At 34.9% G+C, this 23,077-nt stretch overlaps 1 protein-coding gene across 8 annotated transcripts in view; it reads right to left on the reverse strand.

The window, feature by feature from the left end:
- The window catches only part of DACH1 (dachshund family transcription factor 1), a 357,379-nt gene that overhangs the window by 156,146 nt on the left and 178,156 nt on the right, over positions 1–23,077 (reverse strand). For all 8 annotated transcript variants that reach the window (XM_027674513.1, XM_027674510.1, XM_027674516.1 and 5 more), the window contains exon 3: positions 14,706–14,867. In XM_027674513.1, the coding sequence (XP_027530314.1) occupies positions 14,706–14,867 (162 nt within the window). The remainder of the gene's footprint in view (positions 1–14,705; positions 14,868–23,077) is intronic.

Genomic DNA, 23,077 nt, shown 5'->3' on the forward strand with positions numbered 1-23,077 from the left:
ATCCTGAATACTTTAAAAAGTCTTGATGTGGCACATCTCTGGAAACAAGATGAATGGGGACTTTTAAGCCAGAATGAACCATACAAGCATTGTATGGATACCAGAAGGACAGATACTGATTTCTCAATCACGAAGAAAATGTTGGATCTAATACAATAAAAGTGTATAGGAGAAAAGAACCAAGCAATTCAAGGGAGAAGAGATTTAATACAACTATCCTGGACACAAGGCTTGTGAAATTGCCTTAAAAAGACGTCCAATGAAGGCTTTTGGTGAGTTCTGCAGAATAGACAGAAGATACATTATCCATAGCAACACCTGCTTTCACTTCTCGGGTGGAAAAGTAAATCAAGACCTTCCTACTATACGAGCAAAAGACATAGATTTTGTTTTCAAAAACTATCCATCTTTTACTGTTCCTGACTTTCCACGTGCTAATTTAAATTTCTCAATAGATCTTTTTCTATCCAGATCTTTTATCTGTCTGCTTCGTCACTCTCCCTCTGTGTAACTGGGGCATGGGAACTAGAGATGTCAGGCTGGTTTTTGTTTTCCCAAGGATGACTCAAGACTGACTGAACAATTACTACTGGAGTCATGAAGTATTTTTTCCCTTTGGAGCCTAATGGATTTTAAAGCATCTTGGAGTTTTAGTTCAATTGACAGGAAAATTTGGAAGTAATGTAAAGCCCTAGCTATTCCTTCTTAACTTTGAAGGGCTGCTAGTAAAGTATGTAATAACAAATGAAACAGAAATTTGCTGGCAAACTTTTGCAACTGAAAAAAGCATGTCTCCCTCTGGTAACTGAGAAGCATACTCAAAGACCTTGCAAAGAAGAATTGAATCCTAGAACTGAATCCTACAAACTTTATTTCATCCTCTTGGGGGCCTGCATAGCTGGGGAGCCTGGGAAGATTTTTACAGTTTCCAAACCTTTCCAGTGTTAATTTAATAACACTGCAGCCTGCTGCTTATATCCATTCCTGTGTCTGTCTTCATTCTCTTGAGCATCCCAATCAAGTGTTCATTTAAATAGACTGGTGGCATTTTGAGATGCCAGCCATTCACACTAAGATGAAATCTTCCATTGTGGAGTACAAAACAGTTACCTACATAGATAAAATATTCATATGTAAGAAATAGTACTGGCTCAACTCCTATCTATGACTCATTTCAAACTTAGCGGACTTCATAGCAGAAGATGAATTACAGTGCTCCACAGAGGTGATCAGATAGAGAGAAGGGGGGAAACAAACTACATAATAAACAAACACTTAATATGCAACTTTTAAGCCTGATATTTTGTCATCTAATTCTAAATACTAGCTTTAGAAAACGAGACATTCTAGAAAATTAATATCACAGGTAATCTATAGACCACTTTTGGCTAATTTAAAGCTCCAATGTGTATTTGTTTCCTGTATAAATTTCTTTCTTATTATTCTCAATAAGATACTCTCAGCACGATAAAAAGAAAGACATTACCAGCAGCGTTTTCAATCATGGGGGCTATATATTCAAGAGCAATCAATAAAAACCACACAGGGCCTGACAAACAACTAGTCAAAGGAATCATTTTTCTCAGATATTTAGTAGTATCCTTTTAAAGTAATTGCTTTTGGTCAGTTACTCGTTATCATTTGGTCTGCTCTTTTTCCAAATTAGAATGGATGTCATTTCCATTAATATTTCAGCTGTCTATGTAGGTTCTCAAAGTGCACACTCCACAAAAAAAGTCTTTCCATTTCAACTTCAGTCAAATAACAAAGGATTCTAGAATGCTATAGAATAGGTAGTGCCATATCATTGGATCTAAAAGGTAATTTTAAAGAAAATTATTATGAAATATGAGATATTGTCTGCCCTCCTTCTCACTCCATACAAAACTGTTAAGTCCCTAAAGACAAATGGAAATAACAGAATTTGGCCCAATCAATCCATGCTAGAAAACAGTATTAGCAGACAAATATAATCAAAATGCCACCTAAAATATGGAAATGAACACCAATTCATCATTATAGCTTTTTTTAGGAAATCTACGGAAAATTTCTGAAACCCTTGTGTTGCCTAACCCTGCTTGTGACAGCAGGGAAGTTGTTGTCTTGTGCCAACTGATCATTTAAAGATGTCCACAAGATACTGAAAATACCCAGCATAATCTGTAAGTGTACAGCTGGGATACCAAATTAGATTAAGAACGGCAAAGAACATATCTTTTTAGTTGTAGTAAGGCCTCAAAAACAGTCTAGCTATGCTTTGTACTAAATGTTCTGGCATGCTGCCAAGGCACTTCCAAACATTTTTGAGTTCACTTTTTCACAGAACTCTTTTAAAATCAATTAGTAGTGAAAGTCTTTCAAATGCAAGTGTTTTAAAATGTCAAGCTTGTATTACTTTTTTTTTTCTTTCCCTTGTTGTGCATCAATGGCGGTGTTTTGAAACCTTTATATTACATTGATCATATTCTGTAATTAAGCCTGTGAAGAGAACAATATGTGCGGGCAGTTTAAAATGTACATAGCAAAAGGTTCATTGTTCAGAAAATTTAAAAAAAAAAAAAAGTTGAGAGACATGCTGTAATTTTCTTAAAAAAGGATGCCTAAGATAAATTTGTATTAATTTCAGGGTGATAAATGTTTTCATCATTACAAGATGACTGTAGAAGAAATGAATATGGTATTTAGAATCTCCTGGATTAGGACATTTTAAAAGTATACTGCTTAAGTGTTTAAAAAGTTCAATTAAAAGTGTTGGAAAGAGTAAACAAATTAAATAGAGGCTTCTTTAAATATTCATCAAATATTAATATCATCAAAATACCATCAACAGGGCTTTCTGATTATCAGAAAAAGCTAATCTTTTAAGGATTTTAACTTCTCAGTGGACTTTGTAGCACACTGAAGCATACACCTTCATCTTCCTGTTGCGTTATGTACATTTTGGATGATATCCCTATTATATAATAGAAGAGTTAAAGAGTATGTTTTGTCCCTATGCCACATAATCTGTTTGCTCTATTTCATTCAGCTAAGTGCCCAAAGGTTTACACAGATAGCAATTGATTGAAATCAGTTCTTTATGTGTAACATATTTATATTAATTGGTTTGTCCTTTCAAGTTGTGTTTATCTCTTCATTTCCATCACAGTTTCAAAGGTCACTCAGTTCCATTTATAAATTCAACATGACAGAGATTAGTAAAAGAAAAAAAGGAACAACTAAATGAATGCATCATCACACAATCACACATCTCACAATTCATTTATCATATTAATAAATAATGCTGTCAAATGCTTACTGCTAAGTTTGTTTGCTATCATAAAAATATTTCTGTCAAGATAACTTACTCAGTTCTGTTTATGTATTGAGCTAAAAATGAGCTACAGAATACTGAGGATATTAAGCATATTAAACATTTGTCCCCTTGATCCAAGACTGCAACCTGAAAGTTTTGTATTTGTGTTTTTTTTAAAAAAATCCCTCCATAGCTGTCTAACAATAAAGTTCATCCATTTATATCTCAACCCAGGCAATTCACTCTCTTCTGATTGCTGAGATGCAGCAGTGTTATGAAATCTGAGAAGATGAAACGTGAGACTAGCGTTAGTAACAAACATGGGTGCTCTAACTATCAGGAAGGGGAAAATTGCACTGACAGAGAAACTTTTTTTTTGTTTAAAATTATACATGACATCATGGCTCAACATGCCTAACTGCTGACAACTAATCTATTTTGGAGAAGGCCTCTTGTGTCTTGTAAAAGGCAAGCTTCACTCTGAAGTGAAGCAAAATTAAATTTAATGTTCAATTTTTCTTTCTGTGAATAGGAATTGCAGTCCTACTGTAGCATTGGTAAAGAAATAAGAAAACATTCAAATGTAATCTAAACCTAAATTATTACAATTGTACTTTGAAGCAAGCCTTTTCTAAAATCTCCTTAGAGAAAATTTTTCACAAGTATCTCAATAGCGAAAGAGACAGACATTGTGATATGTAATGTCTCCAGTTTGGATCTTCAGTTTCAATGGAAGTCAATGGCAGTGGCAGCATCAAGGTCTGCAGCACTCCATATCCATATGAAAGTTCTTTATCATAAAAAAAAAAAAAAAAACAACACACCGAAAAACCAAAAAACTAGAAGAAGAAAAAAAAGTCCTACGGGGCCTTTTTCTTCTAAAGAGACAGTTGTATACAGATTCTGTCACTGACAGGCACATCAGAGAGCAAGAAAGAGTCAAAATGAACATGGAAAGACTCACATTTTGCAGCAGCGAAGAGATCAAAAGAGGTTACTTCTCCCTGCTGCCGTCCCAGGCATCTCCCTGGACAGCTGGTCTCTCCTACTTGAAATACCTGCCTCCTTCGCAACAGCCTACAGAATCTCATGCTGGGAAATGCCAAAGCGTTCTTTCTTGTTGCAATGATTGCCTTCTTCCCTTTGATCAGCCGGAAAGAGATGGGAGATGATCACCTCCATTGCTAGGAACAGTCACAAAAGCACCAAATATTGTCATTTCATTGAAGTTTTTTCAGAGTGACAGGGAGGGAAAGACCAGAAAGAAGTAGATGTGAATTTGAATACCCAGGGGCCTGACATGAAGACAACAGCCTGCCCAGTTTTATCTTTATATAAATATTCCTAGGCATTTTAGGTGTTTTTTGTAAAAGTCATGGAATGGAAATGTATGGGACAAAAAAGGCCATAGTGGAATGCTGACTTTTTTTTTTAAACTGGTAGCATTTTGATCATTACGAAGAAAATTATTACGAGATAACAACTTCATATGTATTTTGTACAGAACATGAATTTCTAAAAATACATTGGTGACCCAGTACGCTCTACAGTGTTCTCAAAATGGTCACAGGATTAAAAGTACAATGAAACCTTTTCTTCAAACCCTAGTAAAGCAATTTTTAAGCAATTATAAAAATTTAAACATTTTGGAAAGCTCATGACCCTAGTGTGCCTTGATCCCTTGATGAGAAAATCACTATCTGTGGTCTTTCCCTTTTTTTTTTTTTTTTTGGGTTTTTTGTTTGTTTTTGTTTGTTTGTTTGCTTGTTTGGTTTTGGTTTGTTTTTTTTTTTGTTTGTTTGTTTTTTGTTATACCCTATGCAGATTACAGGCCCCTAGCCCACAAATGACCCCAAGGAAGTAAGTACACTTCTTGGCTGAACAATTTATCAACAGCTTGAAGTGACAGGAACAGTGATTCAATCCTGCATTTCAGCGTATCAGATGTAGGCCACATTCCTCAGTCTGCAGAACCAGAGAGGAAAAAAAGTCCCTGTCGCATTTGCCCTTTCATAGAGATGGAAATATTATTAGAAAGGACATAAACAGACTAATTAAATCACAGCAGTATGGCTGAGATGACAGCTGGTACAGCGTGTGACTGAGCCGATCCATATCTGTGAGCAGGAGGCACTTCACTTCCAATCCATTCGCTATTAGGTGCTCTCAGGCTTGCTGTGCAGACATTAAATAATAACATATCATTTCCAAGGCTAAAATGATTCAAAGAAGTAAAAAAAAAAAAAAAAAGATTCTAAGCAAGAAATCCTTTGTGCAACAGCAAAAAAAAAAAAAAGAGAAAAAAAAGGGGGTTGGGGAGAAAAAAATAATCATTTACCATGCAGTTCTGTTTTTGAGATAAAGATGTAATAATGCCATTACCTTTCATCAGCAGGATCCTTGAAAATCAACACTCTTTGCTTATCATGCTGTGAAATACAAATAGAGCTAAAGGCATGGTCCACAAGGCACTGCTGCAGCTATATTAACTAACAGATCTGCCCTTTGTGAAAGAAACCGTATCCGTTTCATTAGTGCAGACTCTAATTCAAAACTGTTGAAAATGAACTGCACATACTGTTTTAATAACAACATTCCTAGTCGTTATCAAACTAGTAATTCTCTCAGCACTGAATAAATGCAAGGGTCTGCATGTCGATTATGGCCTGCTGTTAAAGAAAACCATGCTAAAATCCTTTCTGTTCCCTCCTGTCTGGTCCATCAAGTATTCCTATTGTCTCCGTCTTCACTGTCAAAAATACACATGGATTTTTCAAGGTACTGCCAGTTGCATTTTATGTTATTAAGCTTTCTTTTTTCAGGCATGTTGACCAGTTAATACACGATTAAGATACCCAGAGGGTCATTTGTGCAATAGCCGCCTCCTCTCACCTCAGCAGAGTCACAGGGCTGCGCTTTACGGGAGTGTCAACTTCAGGCACTTTCAGTTTTAATGCAAAAAGGGATAGGTTCAATGAAATGGCTAAATTGCTTCTGCAACTTAAAAGACCCCATGAGGCTGTGCAAAAGCTGAATTTTAGGAGGTCGTGGAGCTTCCTCCTTTGCTTGAACAGAAAAGTTACACAAGTCTTACAGTACTTTTTTCCTGTCCATGGCCTTAATTCTCCATTTTTAAAAACATGAAATAATGCTCTATCCAGTATAGCTAAAAAGAAGATGGTCAATACACTTTACAAAAAAAAATATGCAGAGTTGGTTTTCTTTGGAAGTACATAATCCCATGGTTCTAGTATTTGAATATTCAGACACAAACTGGACTGCCAGTCAAGATCCAAAAGCAAAGGGAAAATTTGATGTCTATATCTAACATGTAACCTAAGAGCATGCTCAGTGCTTTACCTCTATTGTCACAGGAGGAGCTTACAAGAAATAAGAAACTTTGACCTCTACAATAAACTGCCTACTACCTTTTCAGAGGACTGTATCCTCCCCTTGCTTGTCCCCTCCCTCTTCTGTACACATTACTTCTTTCCATATAAAAGAGGTAGTTATTTCCCATTCTGATTTTTGCAGCAATACGGCCCTCATTTATCTGCTTTATCACTTAGATGCGTAATGGATTTCCTGATCATAAAAAGTTGAAGCTCTAAGACTTGAATGCAAACTCTGAGACAAGGGTAATGTATCTACCTGTAGATCCCGCTGACATTGCTGATGGGAAAAGACCTATAAAATGGAGTTTTTAAAAACTGCCAGAGTACGCAATTTTCTACATGCACAGACTCAATTTAAGAAAATTTCTTACGGTAGGTGCCGGACTTAGGCCCTATGGTTGTCTTTGCCCGTTACCTAGAGAACCTCAGAAAATGCTCCTTTGAACACAGAACGCAGGCAGGTATCTTATGGGTGCAAATACAGCCTTAGTCTCTAGAAAGCACACTTTTGTTGCCCCCAGGATAACCTGATTAAACAAAACCCTACAAGACTTATCTTTATCAAGTTACCTTTAAACCCAAACCCAAGATATTTTGCCTAGTTCACATCATTGTGAAACATACACACCAGTCAGAAAAGGATGCACATTTTAATTCTGTTCCAAAAATAAATCAAGGTCTTTTTAGTCACTTGTCCTGAAGATGAATGAAAAGTATTCTATATTTCTTTACCATCTCTATAACCATAGAGAAAATATTTTTATGCATAATACAGCATATTTAAAAGTCTGTAACACAGAAAAAACACATACTTTCATGATGATAATTCAATTCGCATGTGAGATATGTTAATTTGTTATGAATTCCACCATAGCCATTATTTTCTAAAATTGAACTAATAATCATAAAGTTTAATGTTTTATTTTAAAAAGGTAGCTTCTAGATAATATTTATGAAAGATGACCCTACAGACTACCATAACTACTTAACAAAGTAAGGTGTGTATTAAGCTTACATTTCTTAATATAGCACATCCACAATATTATGTTTTAGTATATTTAATACAGATAAAAAGTAACAATGAAACAAAACTGAATGAAAGCTTAACAATTTCATCAGTTTCATACAAGGCACTACTGAAAAGGAAAATGGTCATAATAATAAAGTACGCATTTTGGAAAAAATCACACTGAAGATTAAATTATCCAACTATTTATCCAATTAGGATTATCTTGCATGGAACAGGAAATAAAATAAATGTGTTCAAACAATATAAATAGCCTTTTTTGTTATTTTGCTGACAAGATAGATTTATCACTTTAGATTTTTCCATGAACTTGATAAAGCTTCATAGCAAGCCCACAGCACAAATTTCACATACAAACCTTCTGCTTCTGCAGTTTTAGAAGCCTATTCTTTTGTATACTTCATGTAGGTAAAATCACCCTTTTCAGAAGCAACATACCTATATGATAGAATAAATGTGAGTATATTTATATCTAAATAGTTTTCTATTTTTTAGTGAATAGCTAAACTTCTCACCTGCTGTCTCTAAAGAGTACATTTATTTCTTTTCCTTGTCCATTACCCTGTGTCTCAGACACTATTTTGCCATTACTGTATCACTGTCTTGGAAAAGATCTGTTAACTCCTCTAAATCTTATTCCAGGAAATATTAATTGCACACATTGAGAGTGAGATTCAATCATTTAAATTTCTAACATAACTACAACTCAGTAGTTGCATGACTAAGCACTTGTAAGATGCCCTTTATCTGATCTACTTTTGCCATCTACTTTACCATGAGATGGATCACCTCTACCACTGCCTATTGCTGCCTGTTGAGTCTAAGGTGACTCACATGCAAATGTCTACATTTGTTTCAGCAAACTTCACAGTGAGGATTTAATCTAGATGCGGGACCTGTTACAACTGACCTTCCAACATTAAATGCTGAATCTTTGCTAATAATTCCTTTAATTTACTAACTGATGTTCAGATCATAACAACGAATTTTTTGCTTTTTTTAGCAAATTAACTATCACAATCAAAAGCTAGAGAAGTAGATACGGAGAAATTATACTCTTGGTTAACAGACAAACATTACATTGTAAGTATAAAATTCAACATTTTTTTTTCCCATGAAAAGTAAAATTCTAGAAAAAAGTTTAGTGACCTGATTATTACTAAATGATCTGCTTCTAGTCTTCTGTGTGTTCCCAAAGCACAGTTTTATGAAAGCATTCCTTTAGTTTGAAATACGATGTGCTCAACATAGCACATTTGTCCTTAAGGCTGTATGATTATGTCTTTGCAAGCACCTAGACAGCACTTTTCATCCACAGATCTCAAACAAATTTACAAAAGTAGATATATGTCACTGACAAGCATTTGTCTTCTGTCCCATGATGTCAAAGTTGTATGCGCAGTCTTGCCATTAAAAGAAGTGCTATGTATCATACAATAAACACTGACATACTACAAATAATCTTTCTGGTCTGAAGTTAATGTTTATCTTATTTTCATTTTTGCAAGTGAATACTTTCAGAAAGGGAACACATCTGTCCGCCTAGGAATATACACATTCAGCCTACACTAAGAGAAATACATATATTAATAATAATATGAAAGTAAAAAAAAAAAAGCCAGTGTTTAATCTGTTAAACAATAGAAAAATTCTTATGAACTAGTGATACTGTCATCGAACTGGAGAGAGTTTAAGAACAAGCGTGCTCTGGCTTTTTCACCCTATGATTTGGAATCTGCTCACAGTACTGCCAGCTTAACCAAAAAGGATTAACTCTCATATCCAACTGAGAACACAGATAATTCTCAGTAATTGGTAAAAAATGAAGATGAATGGGGCTGAGAGATAAGGAGCAATTAGCTCATCAGCAGTTACAGCTGTGCACTCAATCCGGATCCATCTCTTGAGTCTCGGCCCCTTTTAAAGAACCCAAGCAGAATAAGCACAGGACACCCCCTCCCGAAAATTGCCATACCTGCCCATCATTGCTCTATCTTCCATTTTATTTCCATGTTACGCAAAGACACCTGTCATAGCTTTCTGTGTAAATTGCTACCTCTCCCAGGACCTGTATCCACAGCCAATCTTCTTTTACACTAAAAAAAAAAAACAAAAAAAACCCAAACCACAAAAAAAAAAAGCAGCACACAAAAAACCAAACAAAAACCCAAACAAACAAACAAACAAAAAAAAACCCAAAACCCAGAAACCAAATTACTACTGTAGACACTCTTAAGTTCCCTGTCAATCGTTTCATTATAGCAGCATCATCTGTTTGAAAATATAAGCAATTCCCTCATCTAATTATAGGGAGGATTTGAGGTTCATTAACATTGCCAAGGCAGAGAATCAGATGTGCAACTGCAGAGCTGTGCTCACTGGCCTGCATTCTCTGTTTCCTTTTATTTGCTTTTTCAAGGTCTCCAAGACTTTTTCCTGAAACCATAAAAGTAATTCTTTCCTTCAAAGTAGACACGTGTGTTTAGAAAAAGGAAATTACTGCATTTTGTACTGTTCTATTATTGGACAAGGTCACTGGAGAAAAATAATTTCACCTAAATCATTTTATCTCTGATTCTGGATGAAAAAAAAAAGAGTAGTATACAAGCAATCATTACTTTTGAACAACACATCACAGGAAGCCTTGTGTTTGTCTCATAATTTTAAATATTGCAAGGTAATGCATATGAAGAGGAAACCTAACATGCCAAGAAAACCTCTTATTTTTTAACACATTTTGTGGTTGTTTATGGATTAACATGCTAGCCAAGTGTAAATGTTGCCTCGTATTTCCTAACTGTGTTTAGAAACTGAGAACACCAAAGTCTTCTTGATTGCTTCACTTCCTTAAAGAAATAATAGCAATTTTTTTTTTATGAATGTAGTTTAAACAATGACATTTTCTTGGGACATCTGTTTTGAGATCACATTTTGAATAGATATGAACTCATTTCCTACTAAGCAAGTAATTTACTATTGTTGATAGTTGTTTACAAGTTTTATGAGTCATATTTTAGCAAGTGGCAAAGGTCTTAACAAATCCTTTGAGTATTCCGTACAGTGTGTGCATAGTGTTTTCATTATATAAAATGTTTGTGAAGCAAAAATATATGGACTGTTCTTCACTTCCTACCAAGTTATAGATAGCAAAGCCTAGCTCATAGAAATAGTTTTAAAGGTATTTATTTTCAAAGGCTTCTATCTTTTGCTGCAGCAGGTTAATGAAGTATGATAGCAGGGCAGTAAGTACTTAAGCAGCAAGGAAATGATTTAGCTGCTTTACCTATGCATTGCTTCAGAGCATCAGACGGTAAACATACAACTGATCCCAATACCATACTAAGATGTTAATATGACAAAGAGTAGAACCTATTCAAAGAAATTTTAAGTTTGACCTTGTTGCGCTCTTTCTTTTAATTCTGCAATTATTTATTTTAAAAAAACCAAACCCAACCACTCAGTAACAGCATAATCTTTCTTTTTTGTTTGCTGCCCTATGGAATTCATTTTTTAAAGAAAACGCCAATAATTTATCTACCCTGTATGTTGTATGTAGAATTGCCACTAAAAAGAACCTGGGACATTTTTCCTTCTTATCTGTAATGTAGTTCATATCAGCCAAGCTGTCACAAGACAGTACTTGATATAAACAAGAGATTGCAAAGACATCTCAGTAATCAATATTAGGATGGCTACAGTATGGAAGCCCCAACCACTGCATATCATTTGTCTCAGCATCTATTTCTGTGACCAAATGAAGCATTAATTCAAATCATAAATCTATGGTGATTTAAATCTGGGAATGAGCACCTGCCTGCTTTAATGATTTATTTTGTACATTTCAGTAAGCAGCAGATTTGTCCATATGAACTGACAGGTCACCTTCAGATGCCAGTAGCAGACTGTTTATCACCATGCAGACTAGCATCTCATCTTAGCAAGTAAATATTAAACTAAAAGAATCCAATTGATTGTGGATGGGGGAGAAAGGCGTTGCAGCCATATATTTTACTCAGTGTGCTAATACCTCACCCTGATTCCTCTGTAATTTCTTTTTTTTTCTTTCATTTTTTTCACACTTCTAAAATGATAATTCTGATGGGAGGATGCAAGCTCAAGGTTACCAACAAAACTGAGGGATAAAAAATAATTACTTATTAGTATCATTGGCTTCCTTTAACTCCCTTCATTCTCTAACCTTCTGGTCACTGCTTCAAAGGACCAAGTTAATAAATTTGTGTAGTGCTCTATATAATTATACAATGTTAGTCTACAAAAAATAATTCACATTAAACATTTGATTAAAACCAAAAAGCAAGACAATTCAGAAGTAAACCTGAAAAATGAACTCCAGAGTCCTTATTTTATTTATCTGCTCTTACATAGGCATTGGAGCAGCCTAAAAACAGGATAGGATCGATCCATGCACACCTTAATGCCTGCTACATATGGGCTAAGATGTATCAGTTAAGCTTTTAGCCTGGTTGGATTGTTTCTTTTCTCCTGTTCAGTATGGTCAGGCACATAACATAATTTAAAATATAAACCAAAACCAGGTTATTTTGTTTTATTCTTTCCTCCTGTCAACATTCAGTAATGTAATATTTCATATTCCTATCTAACAAGCCATTATTTAAAACATTAATAGTAAAATAGTTAAAATTTATTTGAAAAGACATAAATAAGCATCTGAAAAAAACGCAGAAGAAAAAGAGCACACACCTACCACAAAGCAACACCTTTGAAATATGAGTTCTTTTCAAGATAATACAGTATGCTAACTTTCAAAAGTGCAACTAATACACAAAGACTTAACTCTTCCTGAACCAAATAATACCCTGGCATTAGTAGCAGCAGAAATCACCTCTATGATTCCATATGCATAACCAACACTGGATACTAGATAGGGTTGACTATAAAAGAAACAAAAAGAAACTATTTTTGAGAAATCCTCCATATGAAGGGTATAGCTCAAGACTGGAAACAGACAAGCAAACTGTACTGCCAGAACCATTCCTCATAGAACGGAGACAACTGGAAAGCTTTTTGCTCTACTCCGAAGACCCATTTTTTTCTGAACGAAATTAACTCAATTCTTCATTCAGTTAAATTAGGAAATTAACTGAAGCTAACAAGTAAGTTAAGGGGCTGAGAGGAAATTTTGACATTGACAATAAATAATCTTGCTTTGCTAACTTTGTCCGACTAAAATAGCTAGAATGGATTTTCTTAAACAGGAAATGATTAAGCTGTGTAAGAGCATATTAGTTATCTAAATTATGCCTCAAATAATGATTTCAAAATAGATTTTTTTCCTTTTTATTCAAAGGAGTTCACATATTCCCTCCATCCACTCTCCTACAACTACTCTGCATGGTTAGTTGTTGATTACCTGTTAACTTTTCCATTTCCATGGATTCACATGTGGTTTGTCCCTAGAACTACCAAACAGAATAACAGTTCTATAAGCCAGTATCTGAACATTTTATTTCACATTATGCATTAATCTATGTCTGAAAACCTAAACTAGCTTCTAGTTCTAGTACACATTCCTTGTCTTCCCAGTTTGCATTTACACTTTCCACTCTTTCTCATTGCTTGCCTCTTCTCCCAGCATGCTGAGGGCCATCAGGTCCTTGCACTTCACTTGTACCTATCTCCTCCTCCCGCATTTCTAAGATACCTGCTCTGTACCCTCTCTTGTCTTCTCTCTAAGAGGACAATCTTTCCACTAATATTCCAGTGACTACCCCTGTTGCTATCCAAGTACTCACACACAATTTAAGACTATTTTCTTCACCATCACAGAGGCATTTTTAAGCTTTTATTTAAAATGAAAACAAAACCAATCATGTCATCTCCTTATGAAGCAACGCATATATATTGTTGCTATTTACAATAGCATGTGCCTAGGTAAACCTGTTCTTTGAACTGCTACTCATATTATTTCTAAATAATAACCTACTGATGTCTACTGAACTGTGCAGAAACATCGTTCACAAACACATATTTATTTATGTTAAGGCTAGTACATAACTCTCTAAGATTCATTTCAAATGTATTTAGGAGATGAAAAACTGAAAAAAAAAAACAAAAACAAACTAGACAAAGGGTCAAAATAAAAGCAAAAAAGCCTATCTGAAGCCATTTTATTCCAGTATACACCAATCTTGTCTGCAGTCTTCTGAATGTACCTCTCTGTCATTGAATTTCTGTTGCTGAGTTAATACTGTCTCAACATGATAAAAGGAGCCAATACAATGAAATGGCATAACAAAACATTTTACAGCAGACACACAGAGATGATTAAAGATTTAATCAAGAACAACAAAAAGTTATCCTAGCTTTGAAGTATGCTTTAGCAAAACAAATTGTCCAAACAAATGCATAAAGTATACCGAAACAATTCTTTTTTGAAAAAGAACAAGAGTTGCTGATGGCTGCTTAAGAAATGGAAAAACCTGTTAACTACATTTTAAGAATGTGTATATTAAAATAAAATATGATAGGAACTGCAAAGCACAGCAAAATTTATTGTGTATGTATGTTTTCCTTTTGTCACAGGGTACATGAAAGTATGAAATATTTTGCTTTCAAGCTTGTGTTCTGAATTACCTAAAGTCGATACCCAACACACTGAGCAGGAGACATTGTTAAATTTCACTTTGACACCATCATCTGTCACTCCACCTGTACTTTGAAAAATGAACTCTAAGCAATCAAACCACTTTCTTTCATGGAAAATATTAACTGGAGTCTGCAAAAGTAGCCTGCAAAGAAAAGAATGTTTTTGTAATAGTAACAACAATGCTGAACGCTGGTGTAAAGGTCAGATACAAAATACAACTAAAAACATTACAAAAAGGAAAACAAATATGCAACTTTTTACACCAAATCAAGGACTTCAGAAGGTAGTTCAGAAAGACCACTGTTTTAATAAAATATCTGAGTATTATGGACATATAATAATGCTATGTCTGAAACTTACCAACACTTGAATTCAGATCTCCATTCTCAGAGTCTGCTCCATGCGGGTTATTATTCGCATGATAGTTGGACATAGCTTCCAATTTAATTTTTTTCACTTTCATTGCTTCTGCTATGGCAGCATTGGTAGCAGCTGCTGCTGCTGCAGCTGCTGCTGTCAGACCTGCAAAGAAGAAGGAAAAACTTTAATATACATTATGCTATTATTCTCCATTATAGGGACTATGATTGTTATTCTTCCTTCATGCTTGTTATGTAATGAACAGAGAACACTGCAGAGTATTATTCTTCTTCTTGGATTTGAGAATTATCCACTTTTTCAAGAAAAATATTTCTCATCATATTTAGATAATTACTGCTATACTTCCATCTAAACCTGAACTTGGTATCCGGTAACTGCATTCATAATAGAATCATAACTAGCTACAGCTACAAACACATGCATTCAAAAATCTAATTTAGCTTCAAAATGGTGTCCTGAGTGTCTGACTATAAATAGGTGAACATTTAGGTAACAGTACTTAGCAAAAAAACCTTTAGCTCTCAAATGTTTGACATACTAAAGAAAACAGAAAAAACAGGTATAATTTCTATTTAGTAGTAACAGATGATAGAACTCAGACATTTCTCAATTCATACATAACAGCAAGGAGATGTAATCACTTAGGAAGCATCTTTTTCAGACTTGAAGGCATTAAGGTATTTAATAGCTACAGTATGGAAGCCTCAACCACTGCATATCATTTGTCTCAGCATCTATTTCTATGACCAAATGAAGCATTAATTCAAATCATAAATCTATGGTGATCATAAATCTAAAGTATTTATCAATAAGAGGAATTATTAAACCCATTTAATCCCAATTCCAAAGCCACCTGCGGGCAACCGAAGTGCTCTTCCTACCAAACCAAATTTCTGCCATCCAGTCATTTACAAGAATGTTCTACAAAACCAGGAAAGTTTCTCTCTGTCAATAGCAGTTAGAGAAATGGTCCAGCAATGCCTTCATAACTCAAAATTAGATGCAGCCTTTAATCAAAGTCACAATTGCCCTCTTCCCTGAGGCAGGGTAATTCTTCTGTGGTCCCCAAACGCTGCTGCTACCCACTCAGATCCATGTGCCCCATCCTGGGTGGCAGCAGAGAGAAGTCAATGTCAAAACTTCACAAGAGCTGCCTCCCCTACCCAATTGATGCAGGGGGCGGAGATGGAAATGAAAGAGAATTAAATTTAAGAAATAAAAGAGAAGGCATGAAAGCAGGTAAGTTTAATGCAATGATGCAACCTCAGCCCTCAGCCTGTGATGCCACAAGAGAAGAATAGACCCTCAGTCATTCTGAATCAAGATTCTTGCCCTGACCGTGGAGAAGGCTTGAAAAACCCACTGTAATTAGTTTAAAGGTGTGCCTGCTTGTCTGATTTTTAGCTACTCTGAAATGTGTGAAGTGTCTTATGGATCTCAAGAAAAATTAACTCCACAATTTACTATTCTAGTGGGCCAAGGCTGCTGTCTAACATAGGAGGAGTGCAATTTAGCAGGAAAGACCAAATAAACAAATATTCCCAGGCTACTGAGATAAATATTGCTACCACCATTGCTTCCCAGGATCTCCTGTCTCCTTTGACTCCCTACATGGAAAACAAGTTCACTATTGCCATGTTTTTGGCTAGCGATGGGGAGGCACAGAAGGCAAATTCTAGTTGGGGGAAGGCAGGTGAACGGACAACAGATCAATGAGGTAGCAGAAGAGATGCTTTTGAATATATCACAGCTTGACGCAAGGTTGTGTTCCCTTATTTCTTTGTATGACCACATAAAGTTTAGCAAACAGTTCCAGCTTCCTAATCCTTCTCACAGGCTGACTTCTAACACCTCCAAGTGCAACAAGAATTACCGAATAAATAGTAATTACAGATCAATATTATTTAGAAAACTGCTGTTTCAGATAGAAGATGTATCAAAAGCCAAAAGTCAAATGAGAAGGTGGATAAATATGAGGGTTTACTTTTACTTTAGCTTCTGCTACTAGTACAAATTGTGCATGTTCTGATCTTAAGAAGGTATTGACAATAACATGGATTGCTTCCAATGATATTTTTACCTTAGAGGAAGGATATGAAGCTATACATTACACAAATTTGGTTACAGTCCCTAAATTTGGCCACAGAAAAAGGGATGGTGCACCTCTGAACTCTGGTTTGCATCCTGTGTTCATTAAATAACACAATAACCTATACTTCCTTTTTTAATATATGTATACATCACTGACAAGCTAAAACTAGCATTTTTAAAGAACAGTCCTTTGGAGGAATATTCCAATACATTATATCCAATGAATACAACAGCAGACCTCAAGTTTTTGGTTGCAACTATACTTCTAGGCCAGCAGTTTTTAAGTGCTTCCAAGTATTGGGGTAAATTACATATTAAACAGATGCTGGACACAGGACTTGTAAGCCCACCCGTAATTATTATATTTCACTGGGATAATGACCTGCAAGCAGAACTCCTAAAATATAAACCCTCTTTTGCTACAAAATTTGCAAAAAAAGTATGCTTTGGTGCTTCTCAACAAAACAGGCCATAATGCTTCACTTTGGATAGGGACTGAGAAACTAAAATACAAATTGCATAGTTCTGTAGTACGATTTTTGCAAGATAAGGCTTGTCGTAATAAATGATACTTTTAAAAAGCAGAAATTAAATGACTAATTTCATGCCTTCTCTCATATAGCCTCAGAAGTGATTGAAATGATTACTTTGCTATACAGAAATTAATTTAAACTATGGGAATCTGAAATGCATGTCTCATATACACACTGGTGTAAGTAAGGGGGGAAATGTGAGCAAGGAATAATCCTCAGAATTTTAGCCTAATGTTGTTCCTCACAGCCCTTCCAGCCTACAGCAGTTTCTCCTTTACTGCTACTTCCCATCACCTGACTGTCCTTATACAGCAAAGCAAGTGGCAAGGAAGGTCCTAAGCCAATTATCAGAGCCACTGGTGCACTGTGGTATACTGGGGTATGGTGCAAGACAAGACTTCATCCCAGAGTCTGACTTATATTTCTTATCTCATTAGTACAGGCAGACAAACATATTATAAATAAAAGTTAATATGCTACTATGTATCTATATGCATATTTTAAAATACTAAACTTTAAAGTTCTAGTATGGGTATATACCCAAGTAAATACTTGGGATTTTTTTTTTAATTTATTGTTTGAAAAAGCCTTTTGACCTAAACATTATTTAATATCACTTTACTCTACAATAAGTAACCAAGGGATTTCCAAGGTGCACACTTCTCTACACTACAGAAATTTTATCTTCAAAAATGAGATAATCAGATGGGACCCAGAAAGGCAACTGAAATCAAAGAAGTAAGGATCACACCAAGCAACCACTTAGGTATTTTTTTATTCTTTACAAATATTTATTTGAACAGCTAAAATGCATCCAGGCCAAAATATTCAATGAATTAAAGTCAATGGTAGTTGTCATTAATATTCTGAAATTGATAAGTTGTTTATGTCTGGCATTCTTCCTGCTGATTATGCAGTGAGACAGGCACTTTATAAATATCTCATCACTCCATCGTCACACAAATTTCATCGACAGTGCTCACGCACAGCTATTAGCAATATGAATCTAACCATTACAAGAGGAATGAAAATCGAACATGTGGCATTAATACGCAGTCCTGGTTCCTAACCATCTGATAGGCAGATGGTGTAAAGCGGATTCTCCAGCTGAAATGAAGGGGCACATCATTTAAAACCTTGTTTGCATTCTAACTGATATCAGTGCCATATTGATATACATGATACATCATGGCAGTATTTGAACAATCTAGTTTGTTTCAGTCATAAATGTTTACAGCCTTGTTTTTTATCTTTAGAAGCATGTTCTGAAGAGCGTATTTTTAATTTATGAAACCTATTGTCTACTTCTGTTGAACCAGAAGATTAGCAAAGAGCAGGAATATTAAATTACCACAACCACAGCAGTATAACTAAGATGGATGAATAAAGTATGGTTTTTCAATAAAAGATGTTAGTAAAGGAATTAAAAAATTAGCCTAGACATTTTATGCATTAAATACATTTATTCATTTAAACCTTACAGCTTTTTTCCCATGTGACATACTTAGAACTTTAATGCTTTATAAAGCCATTCATTTAAATCTCTTACTGCGTGCAATTAATCTTGTCCAACAATTTAATTCAAAGAGCAAAACATCAGAAAGTAAAGTTCGATTCAACCATCACACCTCTGAAGTAATCTCCGTACTGCTGACAGTTCCTATAGACTCATCAGCAAAAGTCTGTTCAAGGTGTCTTGCAGGAGCCATATGAATTTGAATTACAGCTCAACTGAGTGCTCGCCAAGCCCTCAGTAGGAACTCAGGATCAAGAAGCAGAACACCAAAAGAGAGCGCAAAGGATCCTTTCCCTACTAAGACCTTCTCTCCTCTGTCACTAGATTACTTTGGCCTGTTGGGTGTGTTTGTAGCTGTTAATTATGTTAATAAAGTTGCAGCCTGCTGTCTCTGCCAAATATAATCACAAGCTTTTTCCTGCCAAGTCCTAGTCTAATTTACACCCATACAACTCTACTAAAGTCAGAATTTCATGGGTGAGAATGAGACCAGAAGTATGCCCAGTATGTGTGGTCTCTAATGCTGAAAAATGAATGAATGGAACAGAAAACAATGACAAAAAAACAAAGTATCTTCAGGAAACAATTCTGTTTTAAACACAAAGTGCCTAAGAGAGCTATCATATATCATGACAGATTCTCAAAGTGTGTACAAATTACTGGTGGGCACTAAATCACATCCAGGGTTTCTGCCTTCCTATTATATATATAACATATACTATTCCCTGCCTGCTTTAAGAGAAAGCTCTTAAAACTTTCAGTTTTTTGAGTTCAGATGTGAGCAGCTTACAATGCACATTATTTGTGAAGGAAAATGGAAAAGGACTTATGAGTGTAACTTTTTCAGCCTCGAATATGTCTCAAAATAAACATTTTTAATTGTATGCCTAATCTTCATCCTGGGACAAATTACAAAATTAGTTAAGTCATTTCTCTTCATTCACTTTTAAATTCCTTCACATAACTATCCCTAAGAGTAATAAGAATTCCTAATAGTCATTCCAATAAATAATTATTAATTTCCTTAATACAACTATATCATATATATATATGTATTCATGGGTACATGGAAAATTGAGTAATTTAGGACTTCAAGAAACTCTACCTTTGTAATCATAGAACAGGTAGAAAACCAATATACAACTGTCAGCAGTGTGTTACGTTTAATTTCATTTATTTGCTGGAAAGTTCACTCTGCAGAAGCAGTTTACTCACTGCATGGGAGGAGGTCCAAATCTCCTCTAAATTCTGAAAGAACTCCTTTCATTATTTCGAATTAATGCTTAATCCTTTTTCTTATAGTTTATTTCAATGGTACTGACTTGAAAATAATTCATATCTTTTCTTGACTTAATTCCAGATTTCATACTGAGGTTCTTACTTTGGCAAAATTCTTACTAAAATCTGGAAAACTCTGCCTGAGAAAGAAAGGCAGGGTTACCTCCTAGGACTTGACCCCGATCACTCTAGGTTATTGCACTGGTTTCATGGGTTTCAGCAGTTCAGGTACAAGTTTTTGGTAGCTTATTATGCTGCTGCCCAGTTATTTCAAGTGAAATAGGATCCTAACCTTAGTCTCTGATCTAATGGGTGTTTTATATAGTGTGATACATAAAACAAGAAGGGGAAAGCAATCTGCAGGAGGACAGAGGTCTGATTACATAGACTGTATTGCAGAAAGGAGAACTTCAGACTAAACCATAATGGTCTGCTAAAATATACTGAGTTTCACTAGTAGAATTCTTTCCGTACCAGGTAGATCTGGGATCTCACAGTTATGCAGAAGCCTTTTTTCTGGATTGATCCAATACAACAAGACTGGTTTACCCTAAAATTTCAGTATTTGTTATTTTGGGATAATAAAAAAATTCTTGTCTGGCCCCTCTAGCTGTATTTTCCTGATGAACTTGAATGGTTCAGCTAAACTGCTCATCCAAATAACTTTTTAATATTTTTTAAAGGGCTCTTATTAAAGGTGTCATGTAAAAAGAAAGAGTGAAGTAACTACTGCACTTTAAATATTGTTAAAGAAGGAATACTTAGAAAAAAAGTCATCCATAGTTTAGATTGGTGCAACTAAAATGAAACTGTCAGTCTTGCACTGGGAGAAAATCAGTGTATGGGAAGCTCAAACCATCTGTTGTTCATCAGCCTAATCAGACCTTTTTCCTGCAACTACTTCAAAATTGCAATATGAATTTTGAGGTCTGGGTATTGCATTTAAGATAAAGAAGCAAAAGAGCTAAATTTCCTCAGCAATCTTCAAACCTAAAAATCTTTATACTTAAAATGTGCTCCCACAATTAATAACACAGTTGCAGAAATAAAACATGGTCCTAGAAAGAAGCCGTGTCCTCTTGATTTGTTTTGATAAAATCAGGCAAAACTTCATATTGACTGTACTTTTCGAATTTGATCTACTAGCAGTTTCAACAATGCTCAAAAAAATGTGTAAATGTAATTATTTTATTACCAGTATTTGCCATTAATGGATGATTGACTTACATTCCATCTAGTTATTTTTTACTGAGGGTTTTCCTTTGTACTGAAGAGTAAAAAGTGAAATCAAACAGTGTATTTCAAATACCACAACAAATTACTAACTGTTCTATCTTAACAGGATTTTGTAATCTATGAATTTATTATTGGCTTGGTGCAGTTGTGACAGAATTAAACAATGTATGCTGCATAACTGCCTGGCTATACTGCAGTTTTCAGTAACAGTTCAAAATCATACTGGAATGCACTCAGCATCAATACAATACAATTAAGAAAGAGCGTTCTTTCTTAAACAACAGTCATCTTTTCAAAAGCAATAGATTCCCAGTTCTCATTCACTCTGTTGCATTATTCATTTCATGTGCAACCTCATGCTGGACCATAAATTGTTACTTTATCTAATCAAAGGCGACTTAACTCCACAGAAGGTCAAAGGTTTAATTTTGTGAAGTATTATCTTACGCTATGAGTTTAACGGAAAAATAGAAGAAGAAAAACAGCCAAGAAACTGGTAATAAATGAACCTTTATTGCCTCAGGCATTGGCCTAGTTAATAAACTTTCATTGAAGGTTTCTTTCAACTGTTATGGACAATGAGGTAAAAAAAATCTTAAATTACAGCCATGTGTGACTTTTAAAGTAGGCATTCTTTTTTATCTCAGCCTCCCTAGCTTAGGAAAAAGACAAAGAGATTGTCTTCAGTTTCTTAACCAAAAATGTATGCTTCTAAACAGATGAAAAAGTGCAGATCAAGCCTTTTAAAAGCAGAGGTCAGCTTTGAACAATATAAAAAAATACTTTTCCTTAAGTGTCAAATCCTGATCCACAATCTCGTTAACTGAATAGCATACAATTCCAAAAAAAAAAGAAGACGTGGGAAGGCAATATATATTTATATACTAACAATATATTATGCTAACAATGATGCTTGGTTCCTAACAGACTTTCTGTTTTACATTTGTACTGCTAGAGTGCAATAATGGCTCTTGTTTAATAGAATGACTTATTATGGGAACAATTTCCCTGCACTTTTTACAAACAGAAGTTCTTTTCTTCTTTTTGTGTGTATTATCTCATGTTCTCACAATACTATTCTCCCTATTAGGGGAAATTAACAGGTTTAACATAATGACAGTTACTGGTGGTTATTGGTGCTCTGTGAATTTTCTTCATTTAATGTTCTTAGATTTTACTAACTACAACGTCTTTTATTGACATACTCTTTGGGACTAGTTTAGAGAAGTGTATTACAGTTTAAGTTATACAGCCAAAACCAATAAGAAAATCAGTAGTATTTAATAAAACGTTAGCCTTTAACTTTAGTCTAATTTATAACTAGATGAACGAAATTAATTAATTGTAATAGTGCTACAATTCAAAAATACTGAAAGGACGTGTTCATGCTTGTAAGAGCAGTAATGTAGCTAAATACTCATAATCTTTCAACCAGCAGGAGCTTTTGTAGTTTTTTTTATAAACCTAATCCACAGCTTGACACAGATCCTGGGGTAATGGCACACAGTTCTTTGATTAAACTAACACCTAAACACTGCTGAGGCAGTCTGATGGCCCCGTGGAAGTACATCTCCCTACAACTTTGGAGCTTAGCCTTGCAAGCAGAATTCTTGAAAATTCTTTCCCATAGACCCACTGTAGTCCAAATGCCTAATCATGTGAGTGACATTTAACTTATTCATGTTTATAAGTATTTG

The sequence above is a fragment of the Neopelma chrysocephalum genome, unplaced genomic scaffold (genome assembly GCF_003984885.1).
Source record: "Neopelma chrysocephalum unplaced genomic scaffold, ASM398488v2 Primary Assembly neopelma1_25, whole genome shotgun sequence".
NCBI classification, from domain to species: domain Eukaryota; kingdom Metazoa; phylum Chordata; class Aves; order Passeriformes; family Pipridae; genus Neopelma; species Neopelma chrysocephalum.